This window comes from Chlamydotis macqueenii, chromosome 3 (assembly GCF_036417535.1).
Source record: "Chlamydotis macqueenii isolate bChlMac1 chromosome 3, bChlMac1.mat, whole genome shotgun sequence".
Lineage (NCBI taxonomy): Eukaryota > Metazoa > Chordata > Aves > Otidiformes > Otididae > Chlamydotis > Chlamydotis macqueenii.
Genome location: NC_141558.1, coordinates 73,246,425 through 73,273,391, shown reverse-complemented (window position 1 = coordinate 73,273,391; position 26,967 = coordinate 73,246,425). Strand labels below are relative to the sequence as shown.

Sequence of the window (26,967 nt, the reverse complement as noted above, 5' to 3'; positions counted from 1 at the left end):
TTTCCCTAACTTTGCTATTGGAAACGCAAAATATATAGATAACCAAATTGCATTCCAGCATGACCTGCTAGCAGGCAAGAGGATTTCCGCTTCGGTGCTGCAGTTCATTAAAGAGTTGTAAACAGAAATGCTGCGAAAGTGTACCGTGGGTATGTGACGAGAAATTTCTGATAACCCCAAGGCTGGCTCCCAAATGATCTTATTAATTCTGTGAGTAATCCGGGGAAAATCAGTAGGGTTTCTTTGACTTCTGCCCTCTGAGGTTGCAATTTTTACAGCTTGGAGCAGCTATTAGTAACAATAGCTCTTGAAGTGTAATTTAAAAAACCCCAGGAAATGTGTTCCTGTTTTTCTTTCTGATGCAGTTACAACTGACAACTCCTCTTCCTTTAGCCCCTAATTCAGTGTGCCGCGGTTCCTGAAAGCCTGCTTGGAATGTTATAATGAAGCTTTTCACTTGCCTGAAGTACATCAAATGTAACACATGAGCCTGGTTTCCAGCAGGGACTTCATTCTGTGTGCAGTCAGCTGTTTCTCATGAGTCACACCGTTGACTGGGTAAGGAAGGAAAGGGTTGTTCTGTGCAGGCTCTGGGAAGTTCATGATTTCAATTCTTCTGTATTGAGAAGGCTTCTGTTACAGTTGACAGCCCATTTGTGTTCAAGGTAACTAATCCAGGACCAGAAAGTGACATCTTTTCTAGCTGTTAGTGACAATTAAAGCATTGGTTAAAATTAGACTGTGGGAAATATGGACATAGTGTCATGTTTTGTGGTGTTGGATGGAAGAAAAATGGAAAAAGTATTTACATCTTTTTCTTGTGAACATGTTCTCTTTTTTTTATCTAGCTTGAAGTTTAATTTTTTTTCAGTTTCCCTTTAAGAATTATTTTCAGTATCATTAAAATCTTTTCTTGAAGACTAACACAAAGAGCTAGTTCAAATTGCTTTTCTCCTTATGCAGCGCCTTTCAGAGTGGCATCGTCATGCCTAGAACTGGGCTACCTCTTTGCAGGTGCCTTTTCTCCTCCTGTTCATTTTGCCTCCGCTCTCCAGAGTTGACATCATATGGTCTGCATTGGAGAGGGCAAGATTCCTGAGAATATTGGACACTGTTTTGAAAGGCTTATATCTGTGGCCTGGTGTCTGAATGTTACTTATATTATATACAGAAATGGTAACTAAATATGTATAAACATTTCTCATTTTAAGACTATTTCTTACTATACAAATTAACTGTGGCTGTTGTTTAAAACTGCCACTCTTTAAAACTGCTTTCAAGCTTAAGCTAGGCAGGCTTACCTTGCTATTCAGTGTTGGCAAGGTATTTCTTTGACACATATCCACATAACTTATATTAACACTATTATAACTTATAGTAACACTATTATAGTGTTACTGTTATAGTTAGTTGCCTTATCTCTCTGCTTTTGTGTCAGATGTGGTTAAAGTAGTTGGTTAATGAAGTTCTACAAGGCCAAGTGCAAGGTCCTGCACATGGGTCAGGGCAATCCCAAGCACAAATACAGGCTGGGCGGAGAATTGAAAGCAGCCCTGAGGAGAAGGACTTGGGAGTGCTGGTGGATGAGAAGCTCAACAGGAGCTGGCCGTGTGCGCTTGCAGCCCAGAAAGCCAACTGCATCCTGGCCCACATCCAAAGAAGCGTGGCCAGCAGGTCGAGGGAGGTGATTCTGCCTCTCTACTCTGGTGAGACTCCACCTGGATTACTGTGTCAGCTTTGGAGCCCCCAACGTAAGAAAGACGTGGACCTGCTGGAGAAGGTCCAGAGGAGGGCCACGAAGATGATCAGAGGGCTGGAGCACCTCTCCTATGAGAGGCTGAGAGTTGGGGCTGTTCAGCCTGGAGAAGAGGAGGCTCCGGGGAGACCTGATAGCGGTCTGCCAGTACCTAAAGGGGGCTTATAAGAAAGATGGGGAGAAACTCTTTAGCAGGGCCTGTTGTGATAGAGTGAGGGATAATGGTTTTAAAATAGAGAGAGGTAGATTGAGATTAGACATCAGGAAAAAAATTTTTCCAGTGAGGGTGGTGGAACACTGGACCAGGTTGCCCAGAGAGGTGGTGGAAGCCCCATCCCTGGAAACATTCAAGGCCAGGTTGGATGGGGCTCTGAGCAACTGATCTGGTTGGAGATGTCCCTGCTCCTTGCAGGGGGGTTGGACTAGAAGACCTTCAAAGGTCCCTTCCAACCCAAACTATTCTATGATTCTATGAAAGTATACTATTTTAAACCAGAAAAATGGGTAAACACATAATTTGTAAAAACAAAGAGGCTTTTTTTTTCAAGTTTGATCCAGCTTTCAGTAGTATTTTAACCTTCAGTTACTACAGTTAGGAGATTATGAAAGGCTCATTTTTTTCAGCTTTTTAAGATTTTCTGATAATTAACTAGTTTTGAAGTCAGCAGCTGTGTCACTCAGTGCATCAAACAAGTAATAATATAATTGTGTTTATACTTATTTTTGGAAATCTTTTCAATTGTGCAGTATCTGTTAAGCTTAATAATACCAAAATCACATTATAACCCTGTAAAGTCATAATATTCATTATAGCTGGTTAGTATTATTTGCATTATCAGCTTAGAAAAATCCCCAAACCCAGTAATGCTATTAGGAAGCATATTTTTTTTTTTTCTCTAGGGCAGGCTTCTGACTGTTCCAATCTGAGTTTTAAATGGTAAAGGTGTTGGTAGACTGGCAGAGCTGTGCGAAAAAGGTTTGGTAGTATCAAACATACCTCTGAAGTGTTGTTTTTTTTCCTCTGGTTTTCTAGAAATTATAGCTTGTTCATAATTGTTTTGCTGCCTTAGACTGAAAAGTAGGTTTTGGCAGCCTCTGCTTTCTTTCCTCTCTTCTGATTTGCCTGTGTGGTGTTCTGAGTTGGATGTTGAGGATCTGTAGCTCCCCACTGAGCAGAAAACTGGTTTTACTTTTAAAAAAGATTTGTTCTATTCCTGTCAATTACTGCATACACTTATACAGACTCTTAAGGAATTATGGAATATATGGAGACGATGATCTCATTTAGATTCTTATCCCCAAAGTTTTCAGCAACCATTTGGGGGGAAATCCAGCATTATCAGATGGTATATACACACAAAAAAAAATGTTTGCTTTGATAACAAAAGATGCTGAGTGCTCAAAATGATTTTTTTGAAGGATTTTCTTCTGGTTAGAGTGAAAATTTTGACAACTTTAAAATAACGAATACTGTAATATATAATACTTTTATTCACAGCTTCAGCTAAAATGGCCTGATCAATGACTTTAGAGGTTTTAATTAGCCTTCTGTCTGTTCTGTTGCAACAGGAGGAATAAGTGCCTTAGCAACAGATTTCTGTTAAGTAGGAGAACTTAACTCTGTGTGTGCTTACAAAAAAGAAGACTGCTTTTGTCTCAGTTTACTCCGTAATATCTTCTCTGTTTACATCCCCTTTAGAATTACTGTAGCTTAACTTGTTAGACTATGGGTTTGATTTAATAAATAAATAGGATACAGAGCATTTCTCTTGTACATCACTTTGAATGAGTCTGATGCCAGTAAAGACAAAGCTGGCTTCCCCCTTTGGTAGCAGTGGGTAAGCTGTCCCTGTGGAGACTCCAAAACATTCACTAGCCATAAAACTGGCACTTGTTTTCCTTTTTCATGTTGTTTAATGCTTGCGTTTTGTTTGTATTTCCTTAAGTTTTTTTTTTTATTAAGCTTTTACTTTTACCAAATCCTTATCTATAATGACAGTAATTTTTTTGGAAGAGAAACTGAAGTGACCTATACAGTAAAATAACTTTTCAACAGTGTAATGCTAAATATTTCCACTTACAGATGCAATTTAATCACATCTACACTTTATGAAAAATGTAAATCTGCAGTTCTCCAAGGAATGTTTATTAATACCTTTAATGTTTATCATTGTACATGAAGAAGGTATATATAATCCTTCTGTGTTAGAAAGACCTTTCAGTTTAAATTTATTAAAGATTACTTTACACTGTCATGAACAAAGTGTCCCCTAAATCCAGTTCCCTCCCATGAAAGCGTGAGAATTTCTCCTCCACTTGGGGTCTGTGCAAATCATCTGCACAACAAAAGAACCCTGGCTCTTTCCATTTTAGGAATCTGGGAAGGGTAAATATTTAGAAGTGCTGGCATAACAATAGCAGAAGTAGAAGGAAATTAAAGTTTGGGATCCAGTGCTGAGACACATTTGGCTTAGACTGTGGGTAAAAAAAAGAAAAGCTTTTTAGTAAATTGGTGACAGGTTGCAATTTTCCTTTTGGATTAAGGAATAAGTGGAACTGTTCTATGCAGAATAGTTTCACAGACAAGAAGTCTGGTTTTAAAAGGTAGCCTTTTAAGTTCTTGTTTAGGTTTTTTGCTTTTTCTGTCAGACCAGAGTATGTTGTTGTTCGGTTACTTTCTGACAGGTCACAGGAACTAATATTTCAGTGAGCGAAGACGAGCACTGTTAAGTGAACAAGTCTTTTTATGGAAAACTGCTGCTGGTATGAGAACTTCTTGGATATAAAGCTTAGAGGTCAAATAAATATATGAAGTAGGCTGAAATTAAGACCCTGGCATAGAAACCGATTTCATTATAGAAACCCTGGCGTTTAGGTTGCAGTGTACTTTATAAAAGATTTTTCTGTAGAATCTCTTAAAGAATTTCTAGCATCTGTTGTTTGCAACAGCTGTTAGATATTGAGCAGAAAGCTACATCTGTCCTCAGAATAGCAAAAAATTGTCTTGATAAATTCAGTTCAGGTTGAGTAATTCTTCAGATATTAAAACCAGTTTTCCTAGTGTATTTCACTTATCTTTTGGAGATTCTTGGAACTGTGTTCAAACACCTAAACGTGTATGTTCTAAAGACTGAAGTGTGTTTTTTCCGAAATTTGCTGTGTGACTTACAAGCCTTTATAAAGACCATTATGGTAACTTAAGCTGATACTTGACTTGTGTTTATACAAGACAACTCCAAATAATCCTTCAACTTAATTTTGAATAGTGCTATGTTGGTTGTTTGGTTTCAGAAAGAGACTATATAGAGTTGACTGGAGAAAGAGAACTGTACTTTTGCAAAGCATTTCAGTGCTTTGAATTTTTTTTAAAAATCTGATTTAAAAGTTAAAACAAAAAATTCTAGATTTCTTTGTAGAAGGAAATAGTTTATTTCCAGAGTGTTTATCTTCACAAATAGGAGAGCCTGCTGGGTAGCCTTATCTGATCCCTTGTGGCTCTTAGCTCTCACTCAGCTTGCTCTGAGTTGTATGGGTCATCAGAAACGGCACGTTTCCAGTTAATTCTGTTGGAAGACTGTCAAACTTTACCATGACCATCATGTTCTTATAGTATTTTTTCATTACCCTTCATATAATTTTGATTTTTATGGTTTCCAGGTGGTAGATAATTCAGTACAGCCTCTGATGGAGTTTGATGAATTTCAGATCATCTAGTATCTTGAAAGCTAGCAGAAGTTGGATTTAGGTGCCAGTTGCTGCAAGGGGAGCTAGACCCATAGAACTTTGGAACTATAGTGAAACTTAATGAAATAGAGAAATATGCTAGTATTAGTGAAATATAGTGTAATAGGATTTGGAGATAGAGTAATTCAGACCATTCCAGGACTTCAGTGCCTGAGTTTTCTTACAAATTTCCCAGTATTGTGGTTATCTACTTATATGTTTGTTACTACCTTGAAGTTTCATTTGTGGAATGACTAAATACTTCAGTATTTAAGTGCCTGTCCCCTCTTGGCTGAATCTTACTGAGAGTGCTCTGCAAATTCTGCAAAGTGGAACAATTCAAATTACTTCAGGAATTTCATTTGTTCAACATAGACATCTGAAAAGCTAAACCTATTGCCTAGGACGTAACTGAACAACATGTTCTTCTGTACCACAATGGTAGAGAAACTGGCACAGGAGAGAAGAGGCTGTTTGCCTGCTTTGTTCAGAAGCAGATGTGCCTTGTACAAAGGATGATGTTGAATCTCACAGTTGATTGATTAAATACTTTTTCAGCCTTTTTGCATCACTGTGTGTTACTGAGTATCTCAAATTATTGCATGAGTTGTGTTAGTCGTTAAAACAAAACCCCTTAAAATATTAAGCAGAATAAAGAAATTACAAAAGGAACTGTATTTATAGTGAAATGAATTTAGACCATGAAATCTGCAATCTATGTTAGGTTAGTCTCTTAATGGCAAGTTAATATCAGTCTACTTCAGATTCAGAGTCTATATGACAGCTGTTGAATTTTGGTCATAGTTCCACAGAACTTGTGGCAAGGGTCAGTGGGATTAAAGTATCTTTACATAATAGCTTTCTACTGGTAAAATAAATCATAATAGAGTACATTTTAAATGTATTTAAGACTTGTGAAACTGTAAGAATGTTAGTAAGTTCCTGTTCTGTACTAATAAACGCGGCTTACTTGTGACAGTGAGGTGAGACTCGTTTTAGGGTGAGATTTACCGTGACCATTTTGTGGGATGTTGCATTTCTTCACCAGTAATTCAGCTATAGCACCATTTTACCCATCAGTTCCTTATGAACCAACAGAATTGAAGATATTTATTTTACCCTGTTTAAAAATGAGGATTCCAAAATCATAGAATGGTTTGGGTTGGAAGGGACCTTTAAAGGCCATCTAGTCCAACCACCCTGCAAGGAGCAGGGACATCCCCAACCAGATCAGGTTATTCAGAGCCCCGTCCAACCTGGCCTTGAATGTTTCCAGGGATGGGGCTTCCACCAACTCTCTGGGCAACCTGGTCCAGTGTTCCACCACCCTCATTGTAAAAAATGTCTTCCTTACATCCAGTCTAAATCTACCTCTCTCCATTTTTAAAACCATTATCTCTCATTCTTTCACAACAGGTCCTGCTGAAGAATTTCTCCCCATCTTTCCTGTAGGCCCCTTTTAGGTATTGGAAGGCCACTATAAGGTCTCCCTGGAACCTTCTTTTCTCCAGGCTGAACAGCCCCCAACTCTCTCAGCCTGTCTTTTGAAGTGCTTTTAGCTAGGATAGTGTCATTACTTCTAGAAGTTCTTCTGACAAAGTATATCAGAACTTCGGAGAGACAACAGGGATGAAGGCCCTCAGTGCATGGGGGAGGAGTGGAGAGCTTGGTATTAACAAATGCAACACTCCAGACTGCTTCTAGACCCCTTGCATTCCAAGCAGCAAGGTTTACTGATGTATTGTAGAGCACAGGCTGTGCCCAGTGCTCTTTCTACCAATGCTGTAGTGTCTAAGTTCCACTGTGACAGCAAGGAAGAAGTGTCTCTGAATGCCTTGCAATACTTTGATATAATTGCTGGGCAGCTGTATGACAACTCCAAGAAAAATATATGGATTTTATGCCAAACTCCATCTGAAGGATTTCATGCTCAAGTTTCTGACCAAGTAGCAGAAGCCTAACTACTTAACTACTCAACTGTTTACTAGATTGAGATCAAGGGCATCCTTTGTACAGCTAGGAACACAAAATTTATAGGACCAGAGTGAGGGGGAGAGCACAAGCAAGAGAAACAAGATTTTGTAACCCAATGATGAGGTCACTTACCTGGGAGGGGGGAAACAGGCTTTACTTCAAGGACTGTATATGTATTTTACATGAAACAGTACACAGTTTATTGGCAGTCTTGGAAGCTTAAACAGAAATAAGAATAGCCTATAAAGTGGTGGACTGAACAATTTCTAAGGTCCTTTGTAAATAATTTAGCAAAGCTTTGAAATGGCAGTAATAAACACAGAATGGAGGTGACATTTTTGTGTGTGTGGTTTCTTGTTTTTTCCAGATTCTTGATATTTGCAAAATTGATTTATTTCTTAACAGAATTTTGCATGGTGAAAGCTTCTGTTTAATCTTATTTTAAGCCTCTCTTTAATCTCATTTTAAATGTGCTGATCAAGGTGCAGTTTTTGTACTTGCCAGAAAAATTATTCTCGAGTTGTGTTATGGTTTTAAGAGAAATGAGCATGTTGAAAATTAATAAAATTCTACATCCACATCTGTGGATATAAAATGTTGATGTAATAGTGGTGCATGCCAGCACTCATGTCTTTCTCAGTTTATAACTTTGCAGTGAAGAAAATGCAAATGTATTGTACTTCAGTGTGTGACTGAATTAGGGTATTAAAACAGGTTCTTTATTATGTTTACCTCAAATTTTGGTGGTTTAAAAAACTCACTTGTTATTAGCTAAATTTACAATGGCAGTTTTAGGTTTCTAGGAAGCTCTAGTGACCTCTGTAAAGTGAACCTGTCACTAATAATTTTGTTCTGCAGCTAATAGTAATGGGTTTAATCCAGAAATTATGAGCTGAGCCCCCCTTCCCTGAGGGAAGTATTTCTTTCCATCTTTAAATGTAAAGGGGGGTGAGCATAGTAAACTTAATAGGACTTGGCTGTTCTTCTATTTTTGAAGTCTGAGGCTTTTGCTGAGTGCTACACAGAATTGAGTAATATGCAGCACACTTTTTTTCTTGAATTAAATCATCTGAAGGCACACACTTGACCTGTGCCATTTTAATGGAATACAGCTTTGTTTGCTGTCGCTCGCTTGTCTGCTTGTGGCCTTGTGAACTAGCTCAGGATGGCTGGTATCTTTTAGATGCGTTCTGTGCATAAGAAGCATGACCATTTTAATTATGTTGTAATTGATAATCTGAAGAGTGTTAATGCTTCTGCTCACTGTTTACACTAGCCATACAAGTAGGATAGTAATGTAGCTCTTGTGAAGAAAGTCATAGAAGATAATGACATTGCTGAACTGTTGACTTGTTTAGCTCTGAAGGAAAAAGTGCAGTCGTTCTACAAGAAAGCAAGAAACCTGGGAATATGCATTCAATGCCTTTACCAATTCGAATACTAATCACTGAGTTCTTCTCCATCTTGTCGTAATGAAAAAAATTCCTGTATGTAGGGGACTGGAATTTCAGTTTGTAAGCATTTCAAATACAGCCCTTCGTTTCTGCTTTGTTGTTTTGTGAGAATTTGAAAGTACTTCAGCAATAACTTGTTATAACCAGAAATTGTGTGTCATGCTTAGCCCTTTGATTTGCATTTCTACTTTTTAGTTATATTCTGTGTATTACATGCTTTTTCGTAAGCAAAATTGTTTTAAAGTTTCAATTTAGTGCTGAGTGTCAACTCTAAAGCCTATTGCTTTACAGTATGTACTATAATACACACATTATATGCATACATTCTCCTAACTGGACCTAAGTCAGTGCCACTGAAAGAAGCATGTCTCCCCAGTTAGGCTGGTTGTCCTTCACTGTTATGGTCACTATCTTTAACACCAGTTAAGAAGCTTGTGCAGGTATGTGGTGAGTTGAATTTAGAAAATTTATTGTGATTAAAACTAATCTAAGAGGAGGAATTGTGTGGGTGAGCGTCTCAGCACATTTTCACATGATAGGCGCTTGCCTTTTAAAGTTGTCACCTAGCTTTGAAATTCCTTGTCCTCTGACCTCAGGCAGAGCATTCCAGGTTCCTTTCTCTCCCTTCTTCCCTGCCCCCTTCCCCTTGAAATGCACAGCTTGCTCTCACCCCTGGCTTGTAATATGCCAGTAACCAAGGAGTCACCTGTTTCTACTCACCACGCACAAATACTGCTGGTCCTGTCCAACATCTTGCACTCAGTTGTACTGCAAAGGCAGGAAGAATGCTGGCGGGTATTACAGTCTCTTATTATGCCTAGCTATAACTTTGTATGCATTTGACTTTGAGCACAATGACCAGATCCATGTGATATCTTTTTGCTCACTGTGAGGAAAAAAAAAATGTAGTGGATATGTCATGCAAGCATGAAGAACAAGTAATACAAAATTTATTAGGACGCTTTCCTCAAGGTTAGATTTTTTTTTTATTATTATTATTATCCCCCCCATCATTGTCTCTAAAGCAAACTCTTTGGGGAAGATTTTTTTTTTTGGCTGGTAGAGTTATACATAAGTTGTTTTGGAAAGGGTATATGCAAAGATGAATATCTTCTGTCAAATGAAGCAATCTTTCTGTGGCTGCTCTTCTGCTTTAATAGCTGACTGGGCTGTGCGTTCTTGCTGGGCAGGTCAGTATCTTATGCATTGCTCATATTGAAATATTATCTGGCTGATGACTGTTAAATACTGTGGACTAAACAAGGCTGTTCTGTTAAATGAGATTTAAAATTGTAAAAAAAAAAAGATTTAGGTTTTAAGATCTGAAGACTGGTATAAAGGTTCAATGGCTTGGTAGTAAACTGATTTCTTAGCTTTATTAAAATTAGCAGTGCCCATGCCTTGGAGCAGGTACATAGCCCAATTAAGTGAGCTGAAGGGGAGGGAGTTGCAAAGGGACCAAACTTTTCTCCTAGCCACAGAATGGCTGTGCAGCTGCTGCCGCCGCAGGGCTGCCAGAAGTCTTCGGCAGCTGCTGGATGCCCATCTCTGTGTCTGATGTGGAGGTAGTTTACTGGTGCTGACTTTGTACAGCTGTGGTACTGCTGGCATACACCCAGTCACTCTTTGCCAGGATATATATATATATATTTAAAAAAAAAAAAAATTATCCATGGTTTTACTCTGTAATGACCAAAAGTGACTAGTGCTCTCTCAGTTCCCATACCCTGGTTTCCTGTGCAGAAGACTGGTATCACTCCTGCTGCTTGAGAGTCTTGGAGTGCTTTCCAAAGGCTTTTTTGATTTGAGAATTGATCAGGAAGGTATGGAGTTGCAGTTTTGTACTGACAAGAATACAGCTTTAAACTCTGTGGCTTCAGGGAACCTGTGTGCCCTGCAGAAAATGCCAAACCAGGTTTTTGAGAAGATACACCTCAGTATTTCTAGGCACAATATAAAAGGAATAGAGGTAGCATTAAAAAAGAAAAAAAAGTATGGGAATGTTATGTAGAAGTTTCATAGTTTAGACTACTCTCAAGGTTTTTAACTTAGAGTAGCAGGTAAAACAGACATATATCAAACTAACTTTAGTGAACAGCTTTGGAAATTTTGTGACTTGAGTATGATAGTCAGTAGTTTAGTCTAAACAGTGTGAAATCAGAGGTTCCTAGAGAAATCTGACATCTCCTCCTAAAGCTATGGAGGCTGGTGTTCTGAAAGATCTGGTTCTTGATTTATCTGAATGTATGAGAAATTCCCAGGCTCACATCTGTTTGCTAAGAGACAGCTAGAAAAGATTGACTTCCCATTGCAGGAGTTGTGTTTGGGTAACCCTCCGGCAGGCAAGCAGCCTGGAGAGCAAACATTGAGTTTGTGCTCAAATAGCATTTTCTCCCTCCTTGTCTGTCAGGCCTTCGTTAGTGTGTCAGTAAAGCTCACATCAAATAAAAGCTCCTCTGTGGGCTCTAGCGATGCTTGTTTACTCCAAACACTTAGATTTTTTTTTTTTTTTTTTTTCTGAAGAAAAGAAGATCAACTGTGGCGCTTATTTCACTTTCCTAAATGAGGAAAGGTGAAGGTGTGATGTGGGTTGTACACAAAAGTGGGGGAGCTCTTTCATGCATTATTTGAAGGTTTAGGCAGTTAATTTTGATAATCCTTTAGAAACATAAATAATTAATAAGCTGCTAGGGATTTTCTCCCCTGTTACTTTTACTAAGCCAAGGGAACAGCATCCTAGGGTGAAAGCTGAACTTTCAATAGGTAGAAGAAATGTTTCAGAACTAGAGTTGTCACCTAATTTGCTCTTAAATGAATAACAAGAACCTTCTACGTTCTTAGCTGTGAAAGTGAATGAAATGAACAAGAAAATAATTTTCTAGTATCTGCAATATGAATGTGTTTTTGCACATAACTATTTATATTGCATATGTATTATATGGCAGTACTTAGGCAGTTGCAATAAATATTGATGTTACATTTCTAGTTTCCCTGAAATTAAGTGCAAAACAGTGGTCCCTACCTTGAAAGTAATAGACACCTTAGAGTTCTAAAAGAATCCCTTACATTTCAAGACCTTGTTGTTTCCTGAACTAAGAATACGAATCTGAAAAAGTGACTTTTCCTTTGCTCTCTTGTTGAAATAGAAATAGTGGTGGTTGTGTTTTCTGGACTGTTATATCTGTGCCTCCAGATGATGGGAAAAATGCAGTTCTTTGTTATTTCTTTGATTAAATGCAATTTAATCTTTATATGGGAATTGCTGTAACAATATTGGTAAAGTGCATTTGTCCTGTCACTTGGAAAAAAAATTATACTGCAGTAGTCGCGTTCACTGTAACATCAGAATAGTGGTTGTAATTTAAGTACTGTCATCGTACAAGCTGCTTTTTATGTCACTTGTTTATTTTATGTTCAGATAAAGCATACTGTTAGTTTTTCCCCTCTGGTCAGTCTGGACTGTTTTACAAGTGATATTATACATGTGTGCACTTACATAAGATACTCTTAAGTGTAGTTAGTTCATAGTGGAAAAGGTACACCTGTGAGAAAGGAATGTGAATGAGAAAATGTAACCGTGTGGAAACATGTTTATGCAGCTGCATTTTAATGTAACTTATTGTTGGAGCGCTCTGTTTGGAGAATAAAACTGCTAGAACTGAAGACAAGCTGGTAAAAATTCCTTCAAAACACTGTGAGCTCTAGATGAATCAAAAGTATAGCTCTTCAGTTCTGCTTTCAGACTTATTTTTTTTAAGTTTTCTTAATATTGGTATCTGAAAACTATATGAGATGCTAATAAAACTGTCGTAAAAACTTTCCATATAAAGCATTTTTGCAGCGTATTAAATTTGATTTTTCCCCCGTTTTTCATGATTAATACACAACTTTGTTTTTATTTTAGTAATATTAGTAGTTGCTCCCAATGTGGGAATTTTTTAAACTTAATAGGTTTTCAAGACTTGTGTGATGTGGGATTTGACTTAAGGAGCCTCAGATATGCATTTCAATTCAGAGTACATGCGATTTGGAAACATGCAAAATAAAAGATTTATCTCTATTGGATCTTTACTGAAAAATACTTAAATTGATGTTGTTCTATAAGTAGATAGAACAAGACAGTCATATATTTCATAAAACTCAACTTTCACATGACCTGCTCTAAAACCTCAGAATCTCAATGAAAAAAAGTTAGAGAAGTACTGCTAGAGTGTCTTGTTTCAGCTGGATGAAAAAAAAAAAAACCTGGAAAATGTCACTATCCTACTTTGAGAGCTTTTAAAAAAAATCAATAAAGGAAATAGTTCAGAATCCTGCTGTATTTGTTTGCAATATCATACTGAATTGACACTTTAATTACACTAGAGACTGAGAGCACGTTGTTCTAGGCACTTCGTGGACAATGAAAGACCCTTTTTGCCCCCAGAAATCTATTTCTGTGCTTTCACTGTCAGTGTTATTTAAGATGATGTGACCTTAAATGTCCAGTTCCCATAATGTTAAAAGAATGTGTTGGTATCTGTTGAGTGCAGTGCGTAAAGTTTAAATTTCCCAACTGCAAGCCAGAAGTCTTTTTTTGTCTAAAAAAAAAAAAAACAAACCTGCCACCAAACAAACCAAATAGAGCACAATCAGCAATCATGTCTTAACATTTCCCCTGTCCCTACTGCTGGAGAAGACTGCTTTGCAAGGCTTAAAGTTTTTTGGTTTTTTTTTTTTTCAGCCTCTATACTCGCTTAATTCTCAACCTTTCTTGAAGATATAAATTATGAAAGATTTTCTGATGAAGTCTGGATGAGTGGAAACTGGAGAGGGACAGCCAATTTGCTTCATGTCATCTATTGATTAGACAATATTTCATCTTTGTGGAACTAGCAGTCTGAAAATGGAAGGCTCAATACCTAAGGCTTCAGCCACAGGTATATGATGATACTGAATCAGTTTTGCTTCTATTTTTGTATGAAAGTTTGTCTCCTCTGCTCCCTGGGGGGGAAAAGAGTCTGTAGAAGAATGCAGATGTAAAAGGAAGTGAGTTTTTACATTTAATACCTTTGTATTCCGTTCACTTCCTTTTCTTCATCCTGTATCTCAAAGAAATAAATCCACAGATCTAAGTGCAGGTTTTTCATTGCTCGGTGCTTTTGTTTTTATCTTTTACAATATTATCTTTCATCTCTGGGTGAGTAACACAAGTTGTGAATTAACTCCACTGTCTGTTCAGAGGCTCCTAAATGCCAGTTTTGAGAATTTCCATCCCAGGGGTGATACCTTACAGACACAGCTGTTCTTTTTTCAGGCTCAGTTCATGTCTAGGAGCAGATGACTCGCATTTGCGTGGCTGCAGTCTTAGATAAGTCAGTTTGTGTCTTTGCCTCATATTTCTGGAACCAAGAGCACTTGGGATCACCACGTAGGCACTCAGATTATCTCTGCAAAATTGTCAGATGTGACACAATCAGTGGCAGTCTAGACCTAGTAATCTCTGATGGATCAAGCTGACTCAGTCCAATTAACTCTCTCAATACTATGCTCCTAGCCTGTCCCATGTACTGCCAGAATCTAGAATATCCCAATATATGCCATATGTGCCTCTGAATAATTAAAGTAGCTGCCACTGTCTCAATATTACTTCAAGTGCTGCACAAAAATATACTTTAATATGAAAAGTAGTAAATAAATGGTTGGTCCCTACCACATTTCTCCCACTGCGTTGTATGTTTTAAATGGCATTTGGTAAATTGTCTGCTGCAAGTACTGTGCTGTAGCCTCTAAGATGTAATAAAGAATATTGTGTCCAAGAAAAAAAAAAAAAAAACACTAGTCAGGAAATTCTGTAGGTGGATGGGAATTATAATAAAAATTCAATGTAGCTATAATAAAATACTTGCAGAGCACATGTGCCCATACAGAACTCATTCTGTCATTTTAACCTTTAATTAACTCCTCTATTCCATTTTCTCATATTCTTCACAGTTGACTAGCAATTCAGCAGAATTTCTACAGCACCTCTGGTGCCCTTTGTCTGGCCTTCAAAGATTTCAAAAGCTTTTTCCCTCAGCACTTGCATGGTCCTTCAGCATCAATTTGTCCCCAGAACACTGTCCAACACTGTCAAAATCCTTCAGCTTCTTCTGAATCTGTCTCTTTAAGAGGCACCACTGTGACAAGAAGAATCTGTGGTTAATGTCATATTAAGCTCAGAGAGGCATGTGAAGGCATCCTGCCAAGATAAGGTACGGAGAATAGCTGCACCTGCAGGGCTGGAAAGGTGGAGGTCGGTAGCAGCTCTTGATCACGGGCAGCCAAAGCTAGCAGAAGTGGCTGGTGCCTGATGGCATTGCCTGGTATCTTCAGTTTAGCCTCAGGAGAGGCTATGAAAGGATCGCGGATGAGAATTGCAATCCTTTAGATCTTGTTTGAAGAGAGAATGCTCAGACTTCATATGTTACAACACAGTATGTCAGCTGTACTTTGCAAATACAAATACAAGCTTCAGTTTTTTAGGCTTCTTATGTATTATACAAACTGCAGTTCATTTGAATCTCTAAATTGGTTATCATAACAGTAATTTTTTTAAGGATTGTATATAGAATCTGAAAACCGTAGTAGTATTTTTTTACTACTGCTTGATTTTATTAGTTAAGCATACCATGAAAAATGTTATTTTAAACTCTCAATTATAAAAACCCACTTATGATGTTATAAGAGATGGTTTACCCATTTTTCAGAGTTTAAAGGATTTTTTTTTTGTCAGAACATACAATGTACTTTTGATTGCCCAGAGCAGCATGTTTGTCCTCAAGAGCTTGAAGTTCAAATCACAAATTTTTAAGTAATCTGTGAAATCTGAAAATAGTAATTAATCTTCAAGATGGTGTAATAGTCAAATTTTATTCTGCTCATTTTCTCTTTAATGCATAGTGAAGCTGCGAGAGTTCATTTTATTTATGACAGAGATTCTGTCTCTTGTAAAATGCATTGATAGATCCATAGATGGGTGGAACTTCCTGGTGCGCTGAGGATCGCATTGACTTAAACCAAAGCTGAATTAGTAGTGCAGATGTCCTGCAAGATTCTCTGCATATACACATTTCCAGGTGGTGGATAGAGCAGGGTGTTACTCATTTGTCTTCTCGAGGCCTCCACAGACCAAACTTGACATCCCTGATCTGCCTTGAATTGGCCTAAATTCTTCCATCCTCTTCCACCTTCTCCCAGTTTTCCTGTACCTGCACTCCATATGCTGCAGAGCTGAGTTGTGTTTCCTAATCACTTACAAATGAAGAAGTCAGCATTTGTCTGATATTGCTGGAGATGAACAGTGGGGTAAGTAGCAACATTAAAAGCTGAATGTAGTGCAGAAGGGGGTGTTGAAGGGTGTATGATGGAGATGTCAAAACCAGGAGTGTGCCAGGGGACACTGGACAATTAAGGTTCTGCAGAGATAGAGCGTAGCGTGGGGGGAAGGTTTCTTAGCACTCACAGTGCTGTTTGCTTTTCAGATACTGTAAAGGCAATAATTGACTACAAGCCTGTGGTTCAAATATATGATACAGTATTTAAATCCAGTTTGCACAGGAATCATTTTATTGAGCATAACCTATGAGCATACATTATACATTCATTTTACTGTTGTCCTTGCAAACAAAGTATCTGCAGTAAGTTGATGTGCTAAGATATAGTAACACTATTTTGTGCAGTACATATAATCTAAGAGCTTTATTAGATTGTAATCCTGTAGATTTTTGTGGCACTTTTCCTCCTAGATATCAAAGCTATGAGCAAATATTATGTGCCTTTTGACACTTTTTTAAGGGGTTTAGCAAATACAAGTGATACAGTATCTGCAGTGAAGTGATATGCAGTAATATATAATTAAGAAATACTTTTATTAGTAAACACGTTTTTTTAAAAAAGTGGAGTTTTGTGACTTTGGAATAGTAGCTTTGAGATTATTCTTGTGCAGTTTCTGGGCATGTATTATGGGTTTCAGCTATTCAGAAAGTGAATACTGTATTGTAGTCCTACTTCCATTTTGAATTATGATTTAAAGTTATCTGCTTTGTAGTGTGGCTGTTTTGTTCAATACTTATATCTGAATTTCTTGTTTAAGAACTGTTCCGGATCATTAGTAGCGAATGGCTCTACATTGGGCGGAAAGCAAGTTTTCTGATAGAGAATCCGTTAAAGTTAGAAAAATTATGTTGTAGATAATGCTGATGGTGTGTGGGAGGTGGAGACTCGGCAGCTGATGCCAGTGAAATTTCCCACATAGCCAACTGAAGCTAAGTGAGAAAGGCAATGAACACTGGTTTAAATAAAAAAGTTTCGCCTTAGAAGTGGGGAAGCAGCACAGTCTCTCACCACCTGTTAAAGACCAGATCCAATGAGCAGGAAGAGCTGCCTTGTGGGAAAACTTGGACCAGAGTTAAGATGCATAATTCTAAGGTCACACTGAGGGAAACTGAGCCCCAGTGTTTCCTTTGGTAAGATTTTTTTTTTTTTTTTTTTTGCTTTACAAAGAGTAAAGATGCTTGTAGATGAGAAATTCCATTTGCTACAACCAGCTGAACTTGTCCTTGAAGTCACAGCTCCTGTATTTCAGTGGAGGGGAAAAGAGCTCTTCTAAAAAAACCAGTCCCAGGTGGATTGTGACCTGCTTTGGAGTGGCAGGTTTATAAGATCTGCCCCAGGAGGATGCCAGTTCTGAGGTTTGTATCGGAGATACTCAGAGGTAAGGAAAAACCAGGAGTCACCTCCCAGAACACTGAGGCCTCTGAGCATGTGAGGCTCAGTAATTAGTTTGAGCATACTGTGATGTAGAGCAGGTTGAGATCAGCCTGTGACATTTCCCTTAGTAGTATTTTTAAAAGTTCCTTGTAGTGCAGCTCTGTGAATTGAGTGGGTACAGTGTTCCTCACCTTAATACCAAGGTATTTTCTAAACATGACCTGCTGCTTTATTCTTGAGGTCCTACAATTTGGGCTTTAAATATCCCCAGAATTTGGGTTTTTTCTTTTTTTTTTTTTTTTTTGACTTGTAAGTAACTAGGCTATCTCTTCTGCTCCTGGATTTTTCAGCTTTTTGCATTAATAGTCTGTAATAATTCAGTTTCTATTTATAAAGTCGTCTTAAAAAAAGTAAAATCTGAGGAGTATGTGAGGAAGTTCACTTTTGGACTACCAGGTCCCCAAGTGCTCAGGTGTGAAGGAAACACCAGAAAAGACATTTTAGGTGCAAATATCTTAAAGTTTGGTGAGGGAAAAGCCCTGTTTTTTTCAAGTTGCTTTTTTTTTTGGTTGTTGTTGGAGCAGTGTCAGGGATTTGTAGCCACACAGAGATTCTTGCAAGATACGCCTGACAGCCAAACGATGGAGGAAAAGCTTGGGGCTGGGGGGACATGACGCGGCGTGAGTTTGCAAAGCACTCCAGCTGACACTCACTCAAACTTGCTGTTTTCAGTGTCCCGCCTTCCTCAGCCCTTTCCGTTCCAAAAAATGCTGGTGGCAAGGTGCTTGCCCCGTGAACGTGCCCCCCAAGCACGCGTGGAGGAGCTCGAACGCGGGCAGGGCGGGCGGGCGAAGCTGCAGAGCGCGGCTCTAATCCCCGGATCAGCCTTCACCAGCCCAGATCAAAGAGGGGCAGGAACCGGGGGCGGGGAACGGCCCCCCGAGGCTCCCGCGGCAGCGGGGAGGAGCCGGCGGGTCGCTGCCAGCTCCCGGACCTGCTGGCGGGGAGGGGCGGCGGCGGGCCCGGCACCGGCTGCGCTCGGCTCGGCGCTCCCCGCTCCGCAGCCTTTGTCGGGGCGAGCGGCGCAGCGGGCCCAGCTCCCGGGAAGAGCGGGCGCGGAGGGGATACCTGGATGCAGAGGGGGGCTGCTTTTTCCTTCCTGCTGATCTTCTCCGGCTCGGGGTCCGGTAAGCGTTAAGAAGCGGGTTGGGTTGGATCGCTTCGAATTTGGCCGTACCGTCCCGTAGCGGATCGTGGGTTCCGGCTGGAACAGCTCTGGCTCTCAGAAAGCCTTGGGGATGTAGGTTTAACTAAGACCATTGTGTACCTTGGGTTTATTTACACTAAAATGTGGCTTTGTGATGCAAGTGGACTCCTGGGCTTGTAAAAAAACTACAGCGGGGTGGAAAAGCCGGAGAGCTTAGAAGAGGAGCCCGCTGGCGCTGAGGAGCCTGGTGAGGGGAGAACCGAACCCCTCGGCTCGAGATGCAGGGATTTCAGCAGATGCGCTGTTATAAGTGATACCGGTCTCGTATCGTTTGGCCTTCGGAGCAGCAAGTGGGAGATATAAAACAATGCACGCTTCAGAATTGAAGAGGAAAAAAAATCAGTTCTCGCATGTTTAGCTTTGGAATAAAATGGTTGTGGGACTGCTGGCGTAAAAGTGTTTTGCTATATTTTCTGTAGCTGAAGGCAGAGACTGCTTTGTGTTTATTAAATAGGTGTGACTGCCAGTGTATACCTGCCTGATGTGCCCTGGCATTCTCACCGAGTGTTGTGCTTGTTTAATATACAGTAGTTGTAAAGTTATGGTAAAGTTATGCTTCTATTAAAATATGAAGAAAAATGCTATTATTAGCAACAATCTGTAAAGATGTTCAAGTACAACTTTCAAATATGGACAGAAAACAAAAAATCTCCTTCTGAAAAGATAGTCAAGAGTTCTCAAGCTCTTACATGACACTAATACAGTCAGGATGATGAGAGGCATAGCTGGAGCTGAATCCTAGAGTATTGCTTTTGTGTCCCTTTACAGCTGTAATAATTTAAATGTTAATCCTACAGCACAACAGAGTAAAAACCTGTGGAACTTTCAACGTGAGTAACTCCTTTTACATCCAGAAAAAGACATATTTTGTTTTTCCCTGCTCCGTGTAAGCAGGATTAGAGCTGTTTTGGATCAGCATATTTCAATTACAAAAACTTTTATGGTTTTCATATGGTAATGAAAGTCAGTAAGTTGTGTCAATAAGATTTAGTGATGACAGTGTCCCAGTTGTAAGTAGTGTTTGGGGGTTTTTAATACCTTTCCATGCTTTTAAACTGTGCTGAGGTATACCTGCTTTCCAGAACAATGCACATTTTTTTTTTTTTCTTGAAGTAGTATGTTCTGTTCTGATAGTTTCTGTTTGTAGCTGTATTTCTTTCCAAAACTCTTAAGTATTTGAATCTTTTTCAGCTTTTCTTAATACATAGTTTTCCATTTCCCTGACAGGTATCTGCCTTTTTTTTTTTAAATAAAATTTTAGGATCATAGAGAACTTCTGGAACAGAATTTTCAGGGCTCCTTGTTGTTTCTATCTATAATTTAATTATATTTGTTGTGTATTCTGACTTTTAAAAAGACTTTGTAATGAAACCACTGCAATTGATTTCTTTAGTCAAAGCCCTGCAAATGGCTTCTGTAAATGGACTGCTCTTGTTTTACTGTTTGTGCCAGGAGAAGTAACTTTAGCTTAAAAGCAAGGCAAAATCTATTTCTGAACTTCTGCAGAATACTCTTTTTTTCCACCCTTTCCAGTCTTTCCCAGCTCCCTCACCCCACAGCTGTTACTGGTGGATCAGTTCGTGTGCCAGCTTGGCCAACACTGTTTTGCTAGTCCCCATCTGTAGCATGAGCTATGGTCCTGGCACGGTGATATCTGGAAACTTCCAGTCACAGGAATTGCAATTCCTAAGCCAGCCTGCGATGCAGGAAATGAGCTCATGGCGTCTCTAGTTCAGGAGGATGGAACAGCTTCTCAACTTCTCAGGCTGTGGAGAGGGATGGAAGGGCTAGGTGGCTTTCAAAACACTTGCTACAAAGTGGCGGAGGGGAAATTTCCCTTCTGAAAATCTCTTCTGCTTAATAATTGTCTTCTAACTACTACTGCGTGGTAAAAGTACTTAGATTGCCAAATATCTGCTTGTTAACAGGGAGCCATTAGTTGAGAAAATGGGTGTTTATAGACTGCGCAGAAAATAAACTGGCTGTAATGGCATTTCACAAAACTAGGAGCTGTCAATCCTCAAAGTGAAGCAGTTGCATTAACAGGTATATCACCTGAACTGGTGTGCTGATTAAATAAGAATTAGAGAATCTTCTTAGAGATCAAAGATATACTTTTAAAATGTACTTTGAATACTTGAAAAAGAAGTGGAAAGGACAGGGAAGGCTTGTTCTAGTAAGCATCTATATTTTGTATAGTGAAAGCTTTTCAGGGGAGACCTAGTGGTTAACAGCTGAAATGGAAAAGGAAGAATCAGGGTATTGAGAGAAACCAAGCACCACGTATGAATGCATAGGAGTAAGAGCTAGAGAATTTAAAAAATGTCTAACTGAGAGCCAAAATGGGGATCAGCAACCATAAAACATTAAAAAGCTGCTTGACTTACTAAAGACCATTGCAGTGATAGATAACTAGACATCTCCCATAAAACCCAGTATCAAACACTAGGCACCACCTGTTACTCCTCTGAGCACTGAGAAAAAGCAAAGACGTAAGGAATTTTGGTGATGCGAAGGAGGAGAAAACCCTCCTTAAGAGTGACTGTGCACTGGCTGGCACAGCAGACAAAGTCTGGAGAGGATTTAACTGAGTTTACAGATTGCGACCATGTAACCCATTTACCACATTAAAAAACTTTAGTGTCTTAAGGGGCTATAAGTCCATTATAATATTTCATCTGGAAGAAAAATTAATAGGTAGTACTGGGATTGTTAAATGTTGCTTATTTCAAGAATGCACTATTTTTAGAATCCAGCTGTTTCATCTGAACTTTTGACATGAAAAGACATTTTTGTTACTTCAGACATCATGTTCATCTCAGAACCACAACACTTTGCAGCTGACAGGTCTGCAAGGTCCAGAAAACCTGGACAGGTTCAGCTGACTGAGTGGTGCGATGCTGACTACAGCTGAAAGACTTTAGATAACTTTTCAATGAAATTTGAGTTTTGTCCTACCTTAAATGAAAAATGTAAAGTCTTATAACCAGCTTAGTTTTATTTTAGTGCAAGGTACAGATTTGGAGGTTTGGTTTTTTTTTTTCTTATATGGTTAAACCAACCCTCAACGCTTACCTGTTTTCTGTCGTCTTCTAGAATTCTATAAATTATCTATGCTAATATACTAGGTTATACTAAATTTCCACTACATCATTCCCTCTGGAATTTGCCGTTGTATCATTCTCAATTGCAGGCATTATGAGTCCAGATGGGATTTGTTGAACCGGTGTTTTTTTAAGTCTGCTTTTTTTAAAAAAAGAAACTTTAAAGCAAAGAAAAACTCTTTCAGTTGTAGCCAAAGAAACAGGTGAACTTAATCCAAGTCTAAAAAGAACAAGCTAGTTAGGGAACACCAAATCTTACATCGTTTCAGTGTGGTACAGCGTTACTTTATTTCCTGAAGGGCTTGCAGTGCAGATGGCAGACGTCTGCTGGGTAAACTGTGTTAGCTCCGCAAATAATAGAGGGATTACTCCATAAAACTGTCACTGAGTAACATTGCCTCTACAGACTGTGGTACTTTCCAGATATGACACTCTTCCAAGTTCTTGTTTTGAACTGCATGGCTAAAGTGCTTTCTCAGCGTTTACTGTTATCAAGGATGCAGTAATTAAAGGTAATTATAGTTTTTCTTCCTTAGCAGTCCAGCTGGCATAATTTCTGAATAGATACTAATGTTTCAAATGCCTTGTGTCCATCTAGAGGGGTGGATACCTAAGTGCCATGTACTAAACATGTAGGTCAACACTTTTTCTAATTGTCTTTAACCTTCTGTTAAGTGCGCCTGTCTATATTAAAATCTGTATTATCTACAACCTCATTATTCAGAATACCTGTCCACTGCTTCAAAGCCTTCAGATGTAAATTAGAATAAGTCGGAAAAACCCATTCTGTTGGAGAATACCAAATCCTAAAGCATTCTAAGGAAAGCAGCAAAAATAAAGTTACAGCATTGAAAGAATTCAGAATTCTCAAAGACTGCATTTTCAAATATTCTTAGATTTTTTTCATGATGAACAGGTTCTTTGATTTTCCATGTTTGTGTGTTACTAAAATCTTACTGTTACTAAAATCTTACTTGTTGCGTCCTCTAAAGGAGAGATTCTCAGTTAACTGTTTGCTTGGGCCATTACTACATCTCTCGTTAAGTTCCCAGTCACTACAGTTGTGGCAGAGGAGACAAAATACGGCAGAGATAAGAATATAATCTAAGAATATATTTTGGTGTGACAGCTGCAGGTGAAGTTTTTGCTGTCAGTGGACTTGCAGTCACTTGTATAGATTCTGACACAAATGAAGTACCACGGTACATAATTTTTAATACCCTCAAACATGAGTGAAACAAACTCAGATAACATTAGCCTTGTTAGGTGCCATCAACTGTCTTATATTTGTTTAGAAAAAGAAAAGCTACCAAACCAAATGCAAATATACAACCCCACGCATATTCTAGAGAATTGGTTTGAGTCCGAGTTCTTCTTAGATGTGATTGAATAAAATACTCAATCAGATGGCTACCTGAAGCATGCAAAGTAATTTTGCTTACTTTAATATGTCATTGAAAGAGCTTCAGGGTAAGCAGCTGCTTCCATTGCCTTGCTCAAAGACTCTATGAAAATTGACAGAACTCAATAGTTTCTCAAGGCTTAGGAAGAAAAAAAATCAGCTTGATCTATTAAAATTTTTATAGCTTGGAATAGGTCATTAATAGCCTGTTCAAAAGGAGAACAAGGGCAGAATTATATGTTATGGTACTGATGATGGTGATCTTTGGCCTTTACTAGTTTCTAAAGAGTCTTCCTGAAGATTGTGTTTAAACTGAAAGGCATGCAAGTGGATATTACAGTTATTGAAAATAAAGCATTTTATCTTTGATCATATTAAATGGAAGCTACAGGGCTGTCTTGAATGAAAATTTTAATTCTTGTGTTGATGTTTACGAGGGGCACGCATGCTGAAGATGCCAAGCCTGTGTGTCTGTGCTGGCATTGCCCAGCTTCCGCAGATGCAAGTCAGCCTGCACCTCTGTCTGGCACACGCGTGCCTTGCGTGCAAATGTGTGGTTTCCTTTATAAAGTGATTTGAAACAGCTACTAAAAATTTCTGTGTGTTATCTCAGTTTCGGCATGCTGCAGATGTCCTGGGTTTAAAGCCAAAAAAAGGATGGTGCATCTGTCATCTTGCAGGGCTAGGTATTTGCAGTATCGCCGTACTTTATTGATAGCAGCCTGTGGAACGGTAACTGATCAGTGTAGAGCAGTTCCAAGCGATGATATGGATGTGTCAAACTAACTTAGAAACAGAAAGGTAACAGCATCATTGTGCAGCCTGTCCCTTATATGAATGTGAAAATAAGCAGACAGAAATTCCTAAAATGCTGCCAGATGACTCAAGAGGAGCCTTCTCTGCCTTGATGTCCAGCTCTCGCTCTGTCCACTTCAGCAGGCTTTGAAGCTGCCTAGAGCACGAGAGAAGCCTGTTCAAACACAGCAGTATTTCACATAACTAATACATCTCTTCAGGCTGAAACAAAGTTTAGCCAGCCACTTGAATTTACTCTCTGTGCTCAGCAGAAAGTCCTCCATGGGCTTGGCTTGCCTGGGCCAGGGGAAGGGGGTGCCGGGCAGGAATGTGTGGAATTGGAGGCTGTAAAAAATATGTTCATTGAGCAGCGTATTCGCTTGTTCTGAGCGGTTATCTAAATGAAAGTGAGTTCCCAGGGCATCTGGCTCTGCACATGATCTAGAACAAATAGCAGAGGATTAATTTTTGTTTCAGAAGTGAAGGATTTAACTATGTCTAGGGGAAGTGCTGCAGGGGGGTGCTGCTGGGGGTAGCATTCCACTCCGCAAAGCTCTTTCTGCTCAAAATTAGCATTCAGGCAATTAAATAGCTCAGCTGGCTGAGCAGGCTTAGCTCTCAGCAAAGGTATCGGGGAAGAAAATGAGTTAGAAACTTTCTTGCTTATCTGTCTTAATTTGTATATTTTGTCTTTCTGCAAAGTTCAGTGTCTGTGATGCAAGCCTTGCAATTTGAACTTGGAATGCTGTTAATTAAATTCAGTATCAAAAAGGTAACACTAAGTTAGCCAAAGCAGTTGTAATTAACTGTTTTTGGTTTTTAAGCAAATATTGATTTATTCTTCTAAATAGTATATAATTAGTGCTCTTTCTTCCTCCTTCTTTCTCCTCCTCCATCCTCTCCATGTAACTTGGGAAACAAATTCTTATCTAAGAGTGATGTTTGAACTTTTGTGTCATTTAACAAAATAATGATCTCCAAATTATTTTCAAAGCTTATTAAAATGCTATTATAGTTAACACAGGGGAAATTGGCTGCTACAAGCACCTAAAAAGTTTTGATTTTGAGCCAAACTATTCCGTCACCTTTCCAGTGTTAATAGTTTTCACTTATTTCCATTTTGCTTGAAAAAGACAAGACTTTAGAAGAAATTCTTTAATATCCTTTATTTACAGCACAGTGCATTTCTCCACTGCCTTTGGAATACTTGTCACTCAGAAGCATAAACTTCTCAATCAGCAATATTTGAATCCTGGGATTATCTTTTTTAAGTTTGGGGAAAAAAACATGTGATTGTATTCTATCTTAGAATTGTGGAATTATTTAGGTTGGAAAAGACCTTTAAATCATCAAGTCCAACCATTAACCTAACACTGCCAAGTCTACCACTAAACCGTGTCCCTAAGTGCCACATCTATATGTCTTTTAAATACCTCCAGGGTATCTTTTTAGTATTTGTAACAGTTCATTTTTGGTTTCTCTTAGTTGACCATCCAGAAATTTTGACAGATGTCTGCTGAAGTGTCTCGATTTATTTAAATAAGACATTTAAAAATAATATATTAGAAAATACAGGTATGCCTCATTTTCAATAGAAATTGGAGATAGGAAAGGACATTACTGAAACCAGCACCTTAATGATTATTAAACAATCTCTACTGTGTGGTCCTGTCTCCTGCTGGCTTTCAAAGCACACAAGCAAATTGCAGTGCAAGGTGGGGATGTTTACACAGTTTATACCAAAATCTGTTTTCATAACTAGTGTCTATTACTTAGTCTTGCACAGAATCATCTTGTTCCCATGCTTCTCAACCGTTTACTTGTTAGCCGTGACCCAGAGACTCAAATGTCTGTTCGTTTGACCTATTGATTAAACCAAAATATATTTATTTAACTTCACTCTTAACTTTTTGTTGAACAAGCGAAAGTCTTTCAAAACATTCCTAACAGTCTGTGTATGAGTCCTTCATTTTCCTGTGTTATGGAAGATTAAGATGAGAGGAGCTTTACTCATTTGAATCTGAAGTTATTTCTGAGCATCTGAAAACACTGCAGCTCTGTAAACTTTGCTTTATTTGTTTCTTCAGGAACATCGCGTATCTGTCAAGAACTTCGAGCATGGCTATGAGCAATGTCAGTGACTCTGTAGTTCTGAGCAATGGCAGCATCTTGTCAAATTCTACTGGCCCAGGTATTGTTGCAGCTAATGATGGAGATGTTGCGGTCCAACAGCTCCCATCCAAGGAAACACCAAGAACGAAAGCAAGTCCAAACGGCTGCCTGCAACTTAATGGTACAATCAAACCGTCCTTTCTGCCTTTAGACAACCAAAGAGCTCAGCAGATATTGTCGCAATGCTGCCACCCTTGTCCATACCATCATTCTTTAAGTAGCCATAATAACAAGCAAGAATGTCATTCAGTGGTTGGCAGCTCTGCACCATCTCCTATGACTTCGTGCTGCATGCAGCCACATACTGAGTATTCAGCGTCTGTTTGCCAAAATCACACCCCCATATATCAGCCTGCCTGCTGTCTTCAGCCCTCTCCGTCCTTCTGCCTTCACCATCAGTGGCCTGATCATTTTCAGCATCAGCCTGTGCAGCAACATATAGCCAGGATAAGGTAAGCAGATTGAATTATTTATTAGTTCGCAGTATGGCTAACGTTTTCCGTAACTATTTCATTTTCTTACAGAAGCAGAAGATTAAAAAGGAAGATGAACCAAATTTCTTCCCCTGTGTTTTTACAAGTTAATCTTTT

The 26,967-nt window shown here is 38.9% G+C and overlaps 1 protein-coding gene across 5 annotated transcripts in view; it reads left to right on the top strand.

Annotated features, from left to right (window-relative positions):
• DISP1 (dispatched RND transporter family member 1) overlaps positions 1–26,967 on the top strand; it is a 90,580-nt gene that overhangs the window by 29,449 nt on the left and 34,164 nt on the right. For 2 of the 5 annotated variants that reach the window (XM_086744950.1, XM_086744952.1), the window contains exon 2: positions 26,293–26,829. The exons of 1 other annotated variant lie outside the window; for it this stretch is intronic. In XM_086744950.1, coding sequence (XP_086601076.1) covers positions 26,324–26,829 — 506 coding nt within the window. In that variant the 5' untranslated portion in view covers positions 26,293–26,323. Of the gene's footprint in view, positions 1–18,680; positions 18,825–26,292; positions 26,830–26,967 lie in introns of those variants that run through there. 2 more of the 5 variants (XM_086744951.1, XM_086744956.1) reach the window with 2 other exon arrangements.